The sequence below is a fragment of the Geotrypetes seraphini genome, chromosome 1 (assembly GCF_902459505.1).
Source record: "Geotrypetes seraphini chromosome 1, aGeoSer1.1, whole genome shotgun sequence".
Classification (NCBI taxonomy): domain Eukaryota; kingdom Metazoa; phylum Chordata; class Amphibia; order Gymnophiona; family Dermophiidae; genus Geotrypetes; species Geotrypetes seraphini.
In genome coordinates, this window is record NC_047084.1 from 179,876,351 (window position 1) to 179,895,627 (window position 19,277).

At 43.0% G+C, this 19,277-nt stretch overlaps 1 protein-coding gene across 4 annotated transcripts in view; it reads right to left on the reverse strand.

The window, feature by feature from the left end:
* The window catches only part of AADAT (aminoadipate aminotransferase), a 79,848-nt gene that overhangs the window by 45,287 nt on the left and 15,284 nt on the right, over nt 1-19,277 (reverse strand). For all 4 annotated transcript variants that reach the window (XM_033942446.1, XM_033942474.1, XM_033942464.1 and 1 more), the window contains exons 2-6: nt 17,646-17,714; nt 15,887-16,055; nt 8,848-8,980; nt 6,575-6,649; nt 3,263-3,472 (exon numbers count right to left, since the gene is read on the reverse strand). In XM_033942446.1, the coding sequence (XP_033798337.1) occupies nt 3,263-3,472; nt 6,575-6,649; nt 8,848-8,980; nt 15,887-16,055; nt 17,646-17,712 (654 nt within the window). In that variant the 5' untranslated portion in view covers nt 17,713-17,714. The remainder of the gene's footprint in view (nt 1-3,262; nt 3,473-6,574; nt 6,650-8,847; nt 8,981-15,886; nt 16,056-17,645; nt 17,715-19,277) is intronic.

A 19,277-nucleotide genomic window follows, 5' to 3' on the forward strand; every position in this document is an offset into this window, starting at 1 on the left:
AACGGTTTACATGAATTTATTCAGGTACTCAAGCATTTTTCCCTGTCTGTCCCGGTACAATCTATCTAATGTACCTGGGGCAATGGGAAGATTAAGTGACTTGCCCAGGGTCACAAGTAGCAGCGTAGGTTTGAACCCACAGCCTCAGGGTGTAGCTTTAATCACTGCATCACACACACCCCTCACTACTCACCTAGATGCACCAAAAAAACAGAAGGTTTAGTTTGCAACATATATATGTTTTTCATGTGCTTTGCTTAAGTAATGCATTATTAAACATATTTTGACCTTAATATCAACCTGGAAAAATCTCTGAATTTCTAAACCATCTGAACAGCCACTTTAACATAAAATTCACCATGGAGACAGAGACCTTTCTGGATGTAATGATCAGAAAGCAGTCAGATGGAAGCCTGGGACACACGGTATATAGCAAACCCACCCATACTAACTGTTATCTACATGCAGAGTCCCATCACCACCCTCCACAAAAAGAGGGGTTCTACGCACACTAGTGAACAGAGCACTAAGGCCCTCTTTTACTAAGGTGTGCTAACCAATTAGCGCGCGCTAATCGAATTAGCACATGCTAAACGCTAACGCATGCATGTCAATCTATGGACGTGTTAGAATTTAGCACGCGCTAATCGGTTAGCGCACTTTTGTAAAAGAGGGGGTAAGAGTTTGTGACACAGGCAACCTTCAGAAAGAAAAGGACACCTTCCAGGACACATTTCTTGCTAATGGCTACAGCAGAAAGGCAATCTTTTTAGCCCTAAGACTTATGAACAGCCTGACCCAGAAAATCAGCAACATTCATCGACTATTAGAGGACAATTCTGCGATAGAACAGAAAATGGTAGTGCTTCCCTTTGTCCAAGAAGTAAAAGATCGCATCGGGAAACCACTAAAGAAAAAAAAAATCATAACAGTCTACAGTGCAGAGAAATTTGCATCTACACTCAAATATGTGAAAAACCGGTTGCCTCTGTGCCAAACCCCTGGGATGAACGAAATCCCATGCAGCTGCGGCCAATCCTATATTGCTGAAACTGGACTATAGAGGAAAGGCTGAAAGAGCACAGAAAACAGAAAAATCAGCTATAGACCTCCAAGGCAGAGAAACTGGTCACACGATTAGATTTGAGAACACAAAAGTCTTGAAGAAAGAAAATCGCTTGTGACCGAGAAGAATCAAAGAGGCAATAGAGATAGCAAGACACCCCAATAACTTCAATGGAGATAAAGGGCTCTCCATAAACAAAGCATGGTAATCGCTCATTCAAAAGAAATTCAGCACAAAAAGGACTGGGGTCGAGGACAAATCCTTCTCCCTCCATCTACAAGTTTCCACCCCCTTTTTTATGACAGAATTAAAAAAAAGTGTGACCACTGACTTCCCCACCAGAATTTAAAATTGGGTCCAACAGACATTCCCGCCAAAAAGAGGAAACAGGATACTGAAGCAAAAATCAGTGCAACTGTGTAAGAAAAACTACAGCAAGATACAGATCTTAGTTCTTTTGATTTTCAGAAATTACAGATTAGCACATGAAGTTTATGAAAGAAGTTATTTTCTAAACGTGTATCTATGAGTGAAAAAGTTAATGAGAAAATTAAAAAGCATGAAAGTTTGTCAGTGGCAAGGAAAGATTCTGTTTCTACGAGTGAGGCCTGTCTTAATGTAAAACCTGTGTCAAGAAACCTCAAACTGTTACCACTAGTGAAGAGAGAAACATTTCCTTTCCCTATGAGCAAGAAACAAGAGAGGCAGTTCTTCTATGTGACAAAGAGGCAGCTCTTTTTAGATTTAGTCAATTTTCTGCTCATATCAATTTTCCAGGCTTCATAGTACATTTCACCATTATCTGTAACATTAGGCAAAATGTCTCATTAAACCAATTGCATACCAATTGCATTTGTCCATTAGATGAATTGTCCTGTTGGACAGATTATCTAGTAGCTGAAATGTACCATTGGACAAATTGCCATTAGACCAATTGTCTATTAGATGAATTGTGATTAGATAAATTGTACTAAACCCAAATAATCCCCAGTACTGAAACGACTACATTGATTGCCCATCGAACACTGTATTGAGTATAAAGTCCTGACAGTTATACATCACATACTCAACGGAGAGGTACCACTGTATTTGATTCAGGCCTTGAAAAAAATACGAGTGTGCCAAATCGCAAACTGTGTGCACAAACAGCAATGAGACTATCCCTTAAATGTGTTCAAGATGTGCATTATAAAAAGACCTGGATGTCAGCAAACTTGATAGCCGGCCCAAGATTATGGAACGCAATGATTGGATCATTAAGATTACGCTCCGATTTTGGATCATTTAAAAAAAAAAAACCCCAAAACTGTTGAAAACTCACCTATCTGTAAAAGCCTTCTGTAAGTAAGGAGATGTTGGTAGTTCTTTCGCAAAGACTAATTTAAAAAGAAGCTTTGATGTATCATTTTAAGATGATTTTTTATATGATGAATTCTGTATTTTTGGTATGGTATTCATTTTATGTATGTCTATTTGTAATCTGCCTAGTTGATAGGCAGAATAGAAATTTTTAAAATAAATAAATAACTAATAAATAAATTTGTGTGAGAATAAAAAGAATAAGGATCGAATGAAACAGAAAACATAAAGAACTCTTAATTCATCATATATGACACTGAAAGCACATTATGCTTTCATAACATTTATTTTCTGGAAGCCTACAAAGTACTATAACCAATTTTTAAAGTAATCAACATAAATTAGGGAGATATGATTGAAGTCTACAAAATCCTGAGTGGAGTAGAATGGGTACAAGTGGTTCTATTTTTTCACTCCGTCAAAAATTACGAAGACTAGGGGGACACTCGATGAAGTTACAGGGAAAAATCAATAGGGGGAAATATTTTTTCACTTAGAGAATAGTTAAGCTCTGGAACGCGTTGCCAGAGGTTGTGGTAAAGGCAGATAGTGTAGCAGGATTTAAGAAAGGTTTGGACAAATTCCTGGAGGAAAAGCCCATAGTCTGTTATTAAGACATGGGGGAAACCTCTGCTTGCCCTGGATTGGTAGCATGGAATGTTGCTACTCTTTGGGTTTTGGCCAGGTATTGGTGATCTGGATTGGCCACCGTGAGTACGGGCCGCTGGGCTTGATGGACCATTGGTCTGACCCAGTAAGGCTATTCTTATGTTCTTATGACCTTCTGGAACCAGTGAATCAACATATTCAAAAGCAGCTGCGATCTGTTTCACATACCTGGTATATTTCCTGTTTCCGTTCTGTGGTTAAGGAGGTCCCAGTGGGATTGCTGCCATTTGGAATCGTGTAAAGGAGTTTGGGGAATGAGCTGTTGGGTTTTGTTGCAGCTCCTGTTCTCCACCCGGACAGAACTTCTTTCAGGGCTGGCGGAATAATGCCCTGTCCGTCGCTGGGTACATTAATAAGGTTACAGCCCAAAGGTAGCAGCTACCAATAAAAGAGAAAAATAAAATAGAACAAGAACTCACTTAGGGACTCTTTTACTAAGCTGTGTTAGGTGCTAACTCAGTCAAACGCAGCAAAATTGGCCTAATGCAGGATGCGCTAAAGCATTCTGCATTAGTTTTGCCAACTAAGCATGCTAAAGCACACAATATTTATTTGAGGGTTCTTTTTTTTTTGACAGGGCGTATCTGGGGTGGAGAATGGGCCTGGATGCAGTAATCTGCTAACCCGCCCGCTGACATCACCGCAATGTTAACTGGCTGGTGTGACCATAAAGTGGGAGTCCTTAGTCCTCCTAAACAGGAGATGGTAAGAACTCCCGTGGTCATTTTTTTTTTTTTTTTAACAGCTATGCGCTAATGCTGACAAAAGGCCGGATTTATGGCCACACTAGAGGCGGCCCCTGCAGGGGATGCGGGACTCAACCGAGTGGGGCATCCCGCACCCTCCCGATGGCAACGCGTGGAGAGTGGATCCAGGAGCGGGAGGGGTGGCCGAGGGGGAGGACCCCCTCTCCGAGCTACCGCTTCTTCCTCGAGTGCCCCTCCCTGAGGGCTGATTGACTGTGTTTGTTTTGTTCCAGTTTCTTATGTACTTTTCATGCCTGTGTGGGGGGTTTCTTGACTCCTTCCTTGGGGATGGGTACCTGGGTTTTGAGTGTTGGATGGGAGCTTTGTGGGGGAAGCCCATGGACTGGATTGGGGCTATGGTGGGAAGGGGGGACGTTGAAGGGTTGTTCTTGTGACATGTAGGGGAGCATTGCAGTGTGGGGTGGGGGTGGGGGGGAGTGCGAATTGTGGTGTGGGGGGCATGTGGGGTTGGTGGATTGGTTCATGGGGATTGGTGTGGGTACTGTTCTTGGTTTAGCATGTGGGAAAGACCTGCATAAAAATGCACTAAACCAGGGGTGTCCAACCTTTTGTTTTCCCTGGGCCGCATTGGCCAAAAAATGTTTTTCTGGGGCCGCACAAACGCTGCAGCAAGACAGAGGAGGGAGCCGGCAAGATGGTAAACACCCAGGGGCAACAGAGGAAAACACTGCATCGCCCTCAACCAGGGCTGCACAAAATACTTCACGGGGCCGCAGGTTGGACACCCCTGCACTAAACCCATTTCTTAGTACACCTTAGTAAAAGGGCCAGATTGTGATTCTTTGGGTTTGCACGTGATTGAGTATAGCACGAATCAGCAAATATTGCCATTATGAAAGGCTAAGGTATACAATACAATATTTTATATACCACAATTTTCTGCAAGGAATCTGTATGGTTTACAATAAGATTTAGAGTAAACTCTTAAGTTACATCGGGGGTCCTTTTACTAAGGTACGGTAGCTGATTTAGCGCGAGCCAAAAATTAGCGTGTGCTAATCGCTAACGCGTCCATTCTATCCTATGGATGCGTTAAATCGGCTACTGCACCTTAGTAAAAGGACTACATTGTTAGGAGGAGCATTGGTTTAGGAGGAAGGGTAAGGGAATGACTATAGTGAAAAGAGGTATATCTTTACTTTCTTCTGGAATTCAAGATAGTTGATGGGTTGTCTTAGGTGTATTGGCAGTTTGTTCCAAACCAATAAATTAAGCACACGCTCATGATTACTGTGCACTAAATGCTACACAACCCACTGCATACTGCTTTATTTGGAATCTGCGGACCAGAGCCCTGTGTGCACAAATCTCTGCTCATCTCCCTCCTCTTCCTTCCTTGAAACAGGAAGTTACATCATGGGGGAAGAGGAGGATGGAGACAAGTAGATCTGGCAGCAGCGTACACAGAGCTCTGGCCTTGCATGTGATTTAATTTTCTTTATAGCCTCTGGAGTCAGGGAGACAGTGGCAGGAAAAGAAAGTGACAATTACCTTTCTTATTTGTTCTTCCTGCCGCAGACTTGGGCAGGGAGGGGAAGTTAGTGCTTGGGGCTGGGAGCCTTTCCATGCCTCTTATATGGAGTGCCTATGCTAGCAGGCCAAAATTAAATATATAATCAATGGAATGGATAGTGCCACTAAGTATACATATCAGGCTAAGAACCAAACCAATGCTCAGCTTTAAACAGCGGTTGCCCCAGTTGAAAATCAGGCCCTAGTGCTTTGAAATGTCCTTATACATTTGAAGAGTTTGGAGAACTAAATCATAGTTCATCAGTTATGCAGATGACATACCTGCAAACTACCCTTATGGGGGCAAATTTCAAAGTAAACATGACTTTACCTGTAGAACTCCCCCCCCCCACCATGCAAGGAAAAGGAGTACAGTCTATGTGGGAATTTCAATAACAAGTATGCTGATGTCCATTAGTTGGCCTGTTGGAAGGCAAGAGATGTGAAAGGGTTGTGGAAAGGGGAACAGCGCTTTTTGAAACTTTGGGATCCATATCTTCGCATTTTGTACCCCAAAGGGCGTAATCTTCTCCTGAATGAGCTGTGAGGGTCATGGAGTGTGAATCTGTATAAATGATGGTGCGTTTGGTGGGGGTGGGGGTTGGGATTGGGATGGGGTTGGCTAGGTGGGGGTTATTGGGAATTGGTTGGGTCGCTTGCTGGTTGTGTTCCTTTGGGTGATATTTTATGGGATTGGCTGCAGGATGGGATGTTTTGTTTTTCTTTAACAGATGGAGGGGGAGGGGGAAGGTAGGTGTGTGTGTGTGTGTGGGGGGGGATGTTCACTCTGGTTTGTGTGATCTCATTGCTATTGTAGTTGGAAGGGTTATTGCTTGTGGCAGATATTTGAACCTGTTCTGGAAGTTGGGTCCGGGGATTACAAGAATCCAGATTCCTGGGTTCTTCTCTCATTGCTGTCTAGAGTGGACATGTGGGTCCCTGGTTTACCAACTGTGCATTGTATGGGAGGGGGGTGAGGTGGGAGGAGGGGGAATTTTGGATGGTTGTGTGGGGTAACTGTTGATTGTATTTTGGTATTCTGTGTGGCATACAGTTTCAATCAAATGTTTCAACACTAAAAAGAAATTCCATGGAAAATTTCCTTTGCAAAATAGCTTGCAGACCTGTCGGCACTTTAAAATTGCCTCTCTCTATATTATACACAGTTCTATTTTTATTTTACCCATTAGATTGTACTTACTGCTGCCAATGTTCCAGAGTATGTGGGTGCATCTAGAAGGATGCTGTCTCCGGGGTTAATAAGCATGTCAAACACCTGCAAGGTCAAAGACCAGATTTTATTTTTCCCTCTGCATTTTCCACTTAAGAATGGATTGAAACGTGTTCCCGTGTAATCCAAAGTATTGTTTTGCCCCTTAAAAAACAAAGTGACTAATAAAGCATTAGAGAAATGAGATGGCCTCCAGTCTGTAAAGGAACAGCATATATAATGTATGCATGCGTCAAAAGTTTTTCTCCCATTCAGTGCTTGGAGAAAGTGCTTTGAAGAGCTGGTGTGTGGGTTTCAATAAGGACATGGGAAAAGATAAAACCTAATAACTGAGGAGTAAACTCCATACTTTTCAACAATAACAATTAAATAACGAGTTTACTGTTATTTTGAAGTTAGCGACCTTTCAAAAAACACATTCATTTATCAAGATGGGCCTCAAAGCTCCATAGGGAGAGTGTGGCGCAGTCGTTAAAGCTACAGCCTCAGCACCCTGGGGTTGTGGGTTCAAACCCACACTGCTCCTTGTGACCTTGGGCAAGTTACTTAATCCCCCCATTGTCCCAGGTACATTAGATAGATTGTGAGCCCACCGGAACAGACAGGGAAAAATGCTTGAGTACCTGAATAAATCCATGTAAACCGTTCTGAGCTCTTTTGAGAGAACGGTATAGAAAACTGTGTAAATAAAGAAATAAATATGTTCCAAAGGTAGAATACCCAAAAGGCAATTTTCAAAAGCCATTTAATTAAGTAAAGAAGCTACCTTTCGAAAACATGTGCATTTTTATCTGTGGGTAAAGCAGCGGACCTTAGAAGTGGAGCTGTGTCAGGAGAGGCAACAGCACATGGAGCTTTGCGTTTTCAAATGATGCATACTATTTCGCATTAAAAACAAAAATTGTCCACAGGATATGCAGGTACAAATTTCTATGGGCATATTGATTTAGAAGTGCTCTTAAAAATGTAATGTCAAGGATCCATCAACTTTACACCACCTGCGCATTTTTGAAAACTGTCCCCTATAAAAAAATATCACCATTGTGTCGTATTGCCATACTTAGCTAATGAATGGAGGTCAGAATTCCAAGGTCCTTTATCAAATTAAATAGCCGGGAATTACACCCAAATGGGCACTCATCTTGGAGTGCCCATTATAGAATAGCATAGAGTGTTGATTTTTTTTTCAGCACTTATTTTTGAGCACCATTTACTGAATCTTGCCAACAGTATGTAAATGCAAAGGGGGGGGAGACAGAACATGGGAGGGGGCACTGTTGCTGCTGCCACTTATTAAATACTGGAAGTTACACATGCCCTTGCCACATTTAGGTACTCACAGTTATGTCAGGTAACTGTGGGTACCTGGATTTTAGGTGTTTGGCCACACTGTTTTGGCCACAGTGACCTGGATTGGCCACTGTGAGAAAGGGCTACTGGGCTTGATGGAACATTGGTCTGATTCAGTAAGGTTATTCTTATGGTTCTCTACGGCCAAGGAAATTCAAGATCCAAAAGTCAGCAGGAATGGTCATGACCACAGTGTTTTGGCATCAGGAAGGTGTTGTAATGACTATCTTCCAAGGGCCCTTTACAGGGTAGCCTAGTGTTCTATAATGAAATCCGAGCAACCTGATGCTGTTACTTAAAGGGAGGTGCCCGCACACCGAACGTCCCCCTAAATACTATGATGACACTCGTGTGATCATTTCTTCATTTATATTGTGGGTGTCAGGTCAAAAGCGCGCCAGGACAAAGGCGCGCCCAGACAATTGAGCGCAGCGCGGAGGCGCGCGCCGCTCTAAATTACTGTTTTTAGGGATCCGATGGGGGGGCGTGGGGGGAACCCCCCACTTTACTTAATAGACATCGCGCCGCGTTGTGGGGGCATTGTGGGGGGTGTGGGGGGTTGTAACCCCCCACATTTTACTGAAAACTTAACTTTTTCCCTGTTTTTAGGGAAAAAGTTTAGTTTACAGTAAAATGTGGAGGGTTACAACCCCCCAAACCCCCCATAACGCCAGCGCGATGTCTATTAAGTAAACTGGGGGGGGGTTCCCCAACAAAAACCCCCGTCGGAGCCCCTAAAAACTGTAATTTTGTGCAGCGCGCGCCTCTGCGCTGCGCTCAATTGTCGGCGCGCGCTTTTGTCTTTCGCGCCGTTGTCTATGAACCATATTGTGTCAGTAGTAAATAGCTCTAAATGGGACCTACCGTAAATAATGAACCCTGCCTTGACCTACCTTACTTAGTCCCTCTTGACTTCCAGTAGTGACACATAGTGCCATTTTCCCTTCCTCTGGACTGTAGCCGGCAGTAGGAGGATTATGAAGACTTTTTTGTAGGTCAATTAACCAAGTTACTAATTCTGGAATTCTGAAAGGACAATAATATAAAATGTATTACAGGTACATCATTGGACACTGGGATGGCTGGATTGGTTTGACTTTAAGAATATTTTAAATGAGTGTCGTAACAGTCAAACTGGGTTTAAGATATACCGTACATATATATTGTTTATGTACACTAACCATATTTATCTAATAGTAAGGATACATTAATTCTGATTTGCTAATTTTCTTTTCTTGAGTCCCTCCAGACCAGTCCAGACCTTTAGGCTTGTGCTTTCTTGCCAGCAAGTGGAGAGTGAGAATTACTGAACTGCGATGTCATCACTTAACCCTATGTAACCCCCTAGCCAATCAGTATTTTATCATAACAAGGCAGATGTGCAAAGCCAGTTAAAAGGAGAAAGCTCCCTCAGGAGCTAACTAACCACTCAACAGAGACCCTTATCAAGAATCAAGCCCTCCAGAGTCTAAAGTCCAGACTAAAGATCAAAGAAGAATAGCAAACTAGCCAAATCAAAAACTTTATACTTCAGGAGGTAGAAAACTGATGCTAAGAACTATGGGTGGATTATGGTCTGGAGGAACTCAAGGAAAGAAAATTAGCAGGTAAGAACTAATTTACCCTTTCTTCTTGTCTTGCCAGACCAGTCCAGGCACTTGTACTAGAGAATGACACGGGGAAAAAATTTGTCCCTGTCACTGCCCTGTCCCCGCAACCACCTCCCTGTCACCGCCCCATCCCCATAACCACTGTCCCCGCCCCATCCCCGCGACCACTGTCACTGCCCCATCATCGTGACCACTGTCACTGCCCCATCCCCGCGAATACTGTCCCTGTAGCATCCATACAAGCCTCAGTATTGCAATATTTAGCTTAGTCCTTCCTTATAAATCAAAGTTCTGGCTGCTGAACTAGAGAAAGAGATGTTCAGCTGGCAGGGCTTTGTTTATAAATTTTTATCAACACAACTAATATACTACTTTATCCTAAAGCAAAAAAAAAAAAGAAATAGAAATTTTTTTTTCTACCTTTGTTGTCTGGTTTCTGCTTTCCTCATCTTCTCATTCAATTCCTTCCATCCATTGTCTGTCTTCTCTCTGCATCTTCCATTTGCTCTGTTACTGTGCCTTTCCCTTCACCTCCTATCCCCAATTGGTCTGGCACCCATCTTCTTCCCTCTGCTCCCCCCCATAGTCTGGCATCTCTGTCTTCTTCCCTTCCAGCGTCTTCTCCCCACTCTGTTCCCCATTTCCCTTCAGCGTCTTCTCCCCACTCTCTGTTCCCCATTTCCCTTTAGCGTCTTCTCCCCACTCTGTCTTCCACATTTCCCTTCAGCGTCTGTTCTTCTCCATCCCCCTTCAGCATCCCTTGCATGGTCCGACCATCTCCCTCCCTCCCTCTTAACTTCGTGGTGTGTTACAATGTAATTTGTGCAAGCCGCTAGAGCCTGCGAGCTCGGTCCCCCATCCCATCCCCACAAACCATCTCGCTTCTGTGTTCCTATTTTCCCCATTTCTAATATCTCCCCTATGTATCTTGCATTGCCCCCCTGTGTCCATATACCATCCCCATGTATGTCCCCTTTATGTCGCTGTCCCTATGCTCCCATGCACATAATTCCCTCATGTATCTCCCCTTTATGTCTCTGTCTCTATGCCCCCATGCACATAATTTCCCCTCTGTTTCTGCTACCTTCCTGTGTCCAGATTTCCCCTCTCTTCCTCTTCCACACCAATGTGTCTCTTCTCTGCAACCCCATCTAGCTTCTTTCTCTCTATCTTCTCCACCCCCCCTGCTTCCAGCATCTGGCTCACCTGCCTGTCCTCTCCTTTCTTTCCTGCTATGGGTTTCTTTCTCTCCCTCTTCATCCCCTTGTCCCAGCATTTCTTTACCTTTCACTCCCTCCTTGCTAGTATGAGCCAGGAACACGCATGACCATGGATCGCATGGTCCAGCAGCCCCCTCCTGCCCGATCGCAGCGTTCCGCCATCTCCCTCCCTCCACCTCACCTTAGGTGCTGACTTTAATTCATCTTCTCCAAGCCGCACGCTTTCAATAAACCACACATGCGTGGCTTCTTGAATTGTTGAATTTTCTTCCCTGACACAACCGGAAACAGGAAGTTTCAAGTTTATTCAAGTTTATTTAAAATATTTGATATAATCGCAAAATCCAAATCCAATGCGATTTACATTTAGTTAAAAATTAGGTTAAAATAAAAATCAATCATAAAACATGACAATTAGTATTAATTATAATAAAATAATACGTTTGAGAAAAGGAGGCGAAAAAAAATGGCTTAAATACAATTCAAAAACAAATAAAAAGGGATAGGTAATGAAACAAGAGGTTGCATCAGAAGATTCAACAACTCAAGCAGCCACGCGCACAGCTTATTGAAAGCATGCGGCTGGGAGTAGAAGAATTAAAGTCTGCACCTAAGGTGAGGTGGAGGGAGGGAGATGGCAGAATGCGGGATGCGACGTTCAGGTGGGAATGTTGGACCGCGCAATCCGTGATTGCTTCACTGCAGAGACAAGACCATTCATGGGGCGGTGAATGGCCTTGTCCCCGTCCCCGCAGTGACCACTATTTTTTCTCTCCCCATTTCGGTGGGTTACCTGCGGCTACCCGCGGGTAACAATCACCATGTCATTCTCTAGTATGTACCAAAACTGGACTTACTGAGGATAGGACACTGAAATTCTTGCTGCTAATAGCTTGTTACCAAGGGCCACACCTGAAAAGCCAAACACCTTTATCCACTTGCTTGTGTTCACCCCTTCAAAGAATTCTATTTAATATATTAGTTAGACTTACCCTCTCTTTTCTAAATATAGTTGTCTTCCCATTAAGCCATGTTTATCAACTTGCTAGGTTAGGATCAGGCTGTGGGAGAAGTGGCAACTTAGTCACTTAAGTGGCGATATTCAATCCACTAACCGGCTAAGTAACTGCTGTGAGAGACTGGGTTAACTGGTTTAATTGGAAAAAATTCATTGAAATTAATGTGGTCTTAATGGCACATCAAAAGAAAGAAAATTCCATAAAGAGAAGTTGTGCATGCTACATATCTGCCCAGCAATAGCTCTTCTAGAAAGTAAGGAATACAGGCCTTGCAAAACTGAGATATTATATGCAAGCTTAATAGTGGTATGAAGCATCAGAAAAGCTTGAGGGGGGAGAGGGAATCAAGATGGCGTCGGAGTGAGTCGAGCTATCAAGTGGCTCCTGCTCTGCTCGGCATTTTCTTTAAATTTTAAACTTTTCTTATAGAATTTACCTGCTATGCCTAAGCGCAGGGGTAAGCAGAGGAGTGTGCTTCCTGCCTCCTCTTCCACTTCACTGACTCAGCAAGCGGCAATAACATCCTATGTTGTCCCAGTTGGAGAGGGCGCATCCGCTGACCGAGGAGGGCAGACCTCGGTCCTGGAAGGCGATGTTTCGCTTAGCCCCTTTGGGCCTGGAGTCCCGGGATGATGTCGGGGACGCCCTCAGACGCACAGGAAGCGCCGGAATTGATGTCTCTGGCGGCGATGCAGGTCTCACCCCTGACCCCGGATGGAAACCACAGCTTGCTGACTTCTTTACAGTCAGCATCGGAAACCGGAAGACCTGAAAGTCAGTGGGAAGCGGGGAAGGTGGAGCTGGATCCTATGGTGGAGTCCCCCGGAATAGCTCCCCCCGCTCCCCTGATTAAACCAGCGGTGATTGACATGGGGCGCTATGGAGGCATTATGGAGCGCTATGGATACTTTACATAAGGTATGCTCCCAAATTGTACTTTCCACACAAAATACTAATAGTAAATTTAAAACTTTTGAAGAGAAACATAGTAAAATAGTAACATAGTAACATAGTAGATGACGGCAGATAAAGACCCGAATGGTCCATCCAGTCTGCCCAACCTGATTCAATTTAAATTTTTTTTTTAATTTAATTTAATTTTTTTTTCTTCTTATCTATTTCTGGGCGAGAATCCAAAGCTTTACCCGGTACTATGCTTGGGTTCCAACTGCCGAAATCTCTGTTAAGACTTAGCTATTTCTGGGCGAGAATCCAAAGCTTTACCCGGTACTATGCTTGGGTTCCAACTGCCGAAATCTCTGTTAAGACTTACTCCAGCCCATCTACACCCTCCCAGCCATTGAAGCCCTCCCCTGCCCATCCTCCACCAAACGGCCATACACAGACACAGACCGTACAAGTCTGCCCAGTAACTGGCCTAGTTCAATATTTAATATTATTTTCTGATTCTAAATCTTCTGTGTTCATCCCACGCTTCTTTGAACTCAGTCACAGTTTTACTCTCCACCACCTCTCTCGGGAGCGCATTCCAGGCATCCACCACCCTCTCCGTAAAGTAGAATTTCCTAACATTGCCCCTGAATCTACCACCCCTCAACCTCAAATTATGTCCTCTGGTTTTACCATTTTCCTTTCTCTGGAAAAGATTTTGTTCTACATTAATACCCTTTAAGTATTTGAACGTCTGAATCATATCTCCCCTGTCTCTCCTTTCCTCCAGGGTATACATATTCAGGGCTTCCAGTCTCTCCTCATACGTCTTCTGGCGCAAGCCTCCTATCATTTTCGTCGCCCTCCTCTGGACCGCCTCAAGTCTTCTTATGTCTTTCGCCAGATACGGTCTCCAAAACTGAACACAATACTCCAAGTGGGGCCTCACCAATGACCTGTACAGGGGCATCAACACCTTCTTCCTTCTACTGACTACGCCTCTCTTTATACAGCCCAGAATCCTTCTGGCAGCAGCCACTGCCTTGTCACACTGTTTTTTTCGCCTTTAGATCTTCGGACACTATCACCCCAAGGTCCCTCTCCCCGTCCGTGCATATCAGCTTCTCTCCTCCCAGCATATACGGTTCCTTCCTATTATTAATCCCCAAATGCATTACTCTGCATTTCTTTGCATTGAATTTTAGTTGCCAGGCATTAGACCATTCCTCTAACTTTTGCAGATCCTTTTTCATATTTTCCACTCCCTCTTCGGTGTCTACTCTGTTACAAATCTTGGTATCATCTGCAAAAAGGCACACTTTTCCTTCTAAGTTTTACTAGCTAGGAAAATTGAAAATTTGGAAAATGCTAATAGGAACTTGAATTTGAGACTTTTAAACTTTCCTGTCTCCAAGTTTCAATCTCCTAGGGATCTATTTCATTCCTTTTTGAACACTGTTTTGAAATTTCCTGAAAATAATATGCCACCATTACAAAAGATATATTACTTAAATTTACCAAAGGAGGATAAAGATAAAGGGAACGCCATACCGGGAGAATTGGATCTCACTGGTATGCTGGAGACATCGTAAGAAGATTCATTGACTAGAGCTACTTTATTGGTAACTTTTGTCTTTCTTCAAGATAAAGAAGCAATTCTTCGTCTATTCTATAGGACTGAAAAGGTGGAATTTCATGGATTCAAAATTTCTATATTTCCTGATGTATCTAAGTGGACACAAGCCAGACGTAAGAAGTTCTTGGCTTGTCGTCAGTCTGTTTTGAGTTTAGGGGCAACTTTTCAATTACGTTTCCCCTGTAAATGTTGCATCACTTATCAGAGTAATAGATATATTTTTTATGAACCCGATCAACTGCAGTTTTTTCTTGAAGGTAAAGTAACCACAAGAATTCCAGATACCTCCATGGAATCAACCCAGCAGGCCATTAGTTAAATAACTCCAACTGCACTCTGTTATTTGTATTGTATTAATTTAGTTTATATTCCTGAAACCAACTACCCTTGGAAGTGATTGATTCCTTCTCCTCTCAGACTGTGGACTTTACTCATAGTTACTATGTGGTATTATTTTATAATTAATATTTGTTTTTCTTATTGGATTGTTATGTTTCCTTCAAGTACTGATTGACATGTTAGATTGTAAAAGTATAAATAAAAAATAATTAAAAAAAAAAAAAAAAGAAAAGCTTGAGGGCACAGCCTAGGCGTGGACCTGATCTGTTCATGTGATATGCACATAGAAGAAGTTGCTTTTTCTATTGAGCCTCAATGCCCTAGCAATATCTGCTATGGTGAAAACATCAGGTTCTGCCAGAGGTTGTGGTAAGAGCGAATAGCATAGCTGGTTTTAAGAAAGGTTTGGACAATTTCCTGGAGGAAAAGTCCATAGTCTGTTATTAAGAAAGACACTGCTTGCCCTGGATCGGTGGCATGGAATGTTGCTACTCCCTGGGTTTTTGCCAGGTACTAGTGAACTGGATTGGCCACCGTGAGAATGGGTTACTGGGCTTGATGGACCATTGGTCTGACCCAGTAAGGCTATTTTTATGTTCTTATGTTCTCTACGGCCAAGGAAATTCAAGATCCAAAAGTCAGCAGGCATAGGCGTGACATCATCGCATCAACTTCCGGGTGTCTTCCGGCCGGGGTACTACATTTAGTGTGCCGGCTGGAAAAGTTTGCGGGACACTTCACTACAGAGTCAAGATTTGCCTTGTGTGTTCCAGTACACAGTGGCATAATAAGGGTGAGCAGTGCCCAGGGCGGTGGCGCCCTTCCCCCCCCCGTCGTATGCACGCCCCCTTCCCCGTACCTTTTTAACTTCTCCAGCATGAGCAGCATGCTCACGTCAGTGTTCGGTCACCCTTTGACATCACTTCCTAGCTGCGGGTCATGGAAGTGACATCAGAGAAAATGCCGATGCTGATGTGGGCAGCAACCTCACGCTGGGGAAGTAAAAAAAGTATGGGGGAGGCAAGGGGTGCACACACGCGGCAAGGAGAAGAAGAGGGGATTCACACCCTTAGGAAGACCGCGCCTGGGGTGGACCACCATCTCCCCCCTCTTACTATGCCACCGTTTGTACAGCATTGCATGCATTGATTAGTTCTACAGAAATGATGTGGTATGGTAGACACTTCCTTTCTTAAAAACGCTGACAGTTACTATACCCTCTTGAGGCGGAGTACTGAAGAGCTTTCTTCATCAAATCTTCTCCAATTGTAATGGTAGTTCCATCTCCAATTCCGATGCTTGCTGTCTTGAATGGAAATGTGTTTGGATTTGGTGCGCCTCCCGCCATGGAGATTAGGGATTTTGGTGACCTCAAGGTCAGCTCAGCTACAATGGAAAGGAAGAACTAGTTGATTTGTTTTCTCTGCAACTTGTACTGCATGTTTCACAAAGTAACATCAACAGATAAAGCACGGCATTCAAAAGCTACAACCGCAAAAATGAACCACGGGATTCTGAAACATATTGCCTCCTTAATGTGTAATTTTGGTGGTTCAGATGCTATAATAACTTTTCTGTGCTAAATAACGAAGTAGCTCCAGGACATGAGTGCCAAACACCTGACAGGGAAGGGATTTGGATTTATCTCATGCCCTTCTACATTCAGGCATTTCCCTATTCCTGGAGGGTTTCATACCTCAGGCAATGGGCAAGCCATTTATTCCTGCAAGATCACAAGCAGCCACAGTGGAATTTGAACCAGTCTTGGCTGCTCTAACTAAGAATGAGAAGAACTGTTCTGAGCTACGCTAAAGAAAAACTAACGAGATAAATGGGTTCAGCTTGTGAGTCCAGGAACAATGGTGGAGAGGCTTGAAAAAAGAAACAATGGTTTGCTTGAGGATGGGAAGGGGAAGAGTGATGAGGTTGATGGAGAATAGAGACTAACGGGAACTTGCTGGCAGGAGAGAGAGAGAGAGACAGTGAAGGGGACTAGCTGGTAGGGACAGGAAAAAAGACAACGAAAGACTATGCTTGGTAAAGGTACAAGACAAAGACAGCTGGGGATGAAATGGGGTCCTTGAACATTTTTGGAGGGTGTGAGGGAGTCTGCAAAATGTCGCCAATCCCCCTGCTGGATATTCACAATGTCAGAACCACCTTAAGTTCCATAGTCCTTCCCAAAGGGGAAGTGACATGGGAAGGGAGGGAGCCAGAAAAGCAGCTACTAGAAAGCATAAAAGGCAGGGCCAGAGTTGGTTTAGGGAGAGCCCAGTGTGCCTTAACTACTTGCCTCTAGCTACTCTGCTTGGCTGAGTTAAGCCAAACCTTTTCTATTGAATATTTCGGAGCCTCTTGAGGTCTAGCTAGGGCCAGACTTTGCAACTCGGAAAGAAAGAGAGAGAGAGAGAAAAAAAGAAAAAGAAAGAGAAAGAGAGTAAAAGAAAGAGAGAGTAAAAGAAAGAGAAAGAGAGAGAGAGAAGAAAGAAAGAGAAAGAAAGAGAGAGAGAGAGAGAGAGAGAAAGACAGTCCCTTCCCGATATAAGCAATACATACGCTGAGATAAGTTTTAAACTTTTCTAGTATTAAATAAGTTAAAGCATTAAATATTTATTTGCAATGAGCACAGAGCACAAAAGAGCACTAAAATAGAATTATGCAGGTCTTATGAGGAGGCCAGTGCCAACAAGTTGAATTTTAGCCATTGATAACACTTGGCTATCAGCTGGCACTTCTGAAGACCTTGCAATTAACTAATATGAATACTAATAATACAGTTTAAAACTGTGGAATACATATATGAGATGACAGTGTTTGAATGATTTTGGCAATTTGAGAAAACTATTTCTTATATATATAATGGCTTAAGCCATTATAGCACTCAGCATGCATTATTACTGTGGCACCCAAACTGAAGCACCAAGTTATAGGATGCTCCAATGGATCCAAAGGTCATGAAAACCCCCACATACTTACTCAGTTCTCTAATCTTGGAAACCTTTCTCGCTGCACTTACTGCAGTGATGAATCGAGAGTAATTCATCTCTAAATAAAAAAACAACAACCATAAAAACACATTAACCCCTTAATTCTATTTAAAAAATCCGCTGAAAATTGTGCTTGCAAATTTGGGCGTTTACCCAATTTGCACAAGCTATTTAACTTACAAGCTAACTGGTATCAATAATTGGCATTTCAAAAAGCAATTATTGACACTAATTAGAATTAGGGGTCCTTTTATTAAAGTGCGCTAACCGATTTGGTGCGCACTAAAGATTAGCATGCGCTAAATGCCAAGGCATCCATTATATTCTATGGGCGCCTTAGCATGTGCTAAATCAGTTAGCGTGCCTTAATAAAAGGACCCCTTAATTACAAGTTATGTGTGTAACTTTAGGCACTGAACCTGTACCTAAATTTTGAAATGGGTGGGTCATGAGCAGACTAGGGGTATTCCTTGACATTATGCACTTAGTTATAGAATAAGCAGCATTTGCACCATGTTTTCATTGGTACAAACAGTTGTGCCTAAGATAGGTGCAGTTCCCAGGCATAAACACTATTCTATAAACCACGCCTAACTTTCATTGACGCATATAGAATAGCGATTTTTTTGGGGGGGGGACAATTTGTTACACGCCATATATAGAATTTATCCCAAAATATATCAAATGATTAAAAAATTATTGGTTTCCCTGTGGGGCAATTTAGCACTGAAATATCCTCCCTCCCCCGCAACCGATTCTATAGCACCCTAGCTCAGATGTTAACATTCTACATTAAAACTAACCATTTCTTTAGCGCTACTAGACATACGCAGCGCTGACCATCAAAACATAGAAGAGAGACAGTCCCTGCTCAAAAGAGCTTATAATGTAGTCAAGATAGACAAAATGGATAGGAAGGCACATCTATATATAGTGCTCAGTTGGGGGCATTACAGAGGGAATGATAAGACAGCTATTGGTATTAATTGAACGGGCATCAAGATAAAGATACTTCAGAGATCTTAACATTTTTGATACAATGTTAACATCTGCATAATTATTTACACTAGAATACAGAGGATATGACTATGAGCCCGTGATGTGACAGAGTCCTGATGATGTTTCCAAAGTGAATTAATACCACAGTGACCTTGTCCAAAAACAACAGGAATAGGTTCCTTGAAAGCAGTAGTGTCAAGGAAACCTATCCTGAAAAGCAGCAAAACTGAGTGAGTTAGGACACCAAAAGGAACAATTGTACAAATCAATGAGGCCAACACTCAAGACACATGAAAGGTTGCTGCTACACTGGGGCATGGGCTTATCACTTTGCAGGACGGTCCTCGACACATTGGTATGGAAAATGCAAATTAGCCTGCTCTTATAGATGATGTCACACATGCACCTGGGACAGAGAGCTTATCAGTCTCCAAGAGGATCCTGCAAAATTGCCAAGTTCCTTAGTCCTGATGCACTATGGGATCTGCAGCACTGATTTCAATGAGTAGAACCAGGAACTCCAAATTCCACAATGCTTAAGAATGCAAATTCAAACTCAAAACTGCCAAAACGTCTCCCTCTAGTGGCTAGGTATCTTGGGAACTCTGGTCCATTATGGAAA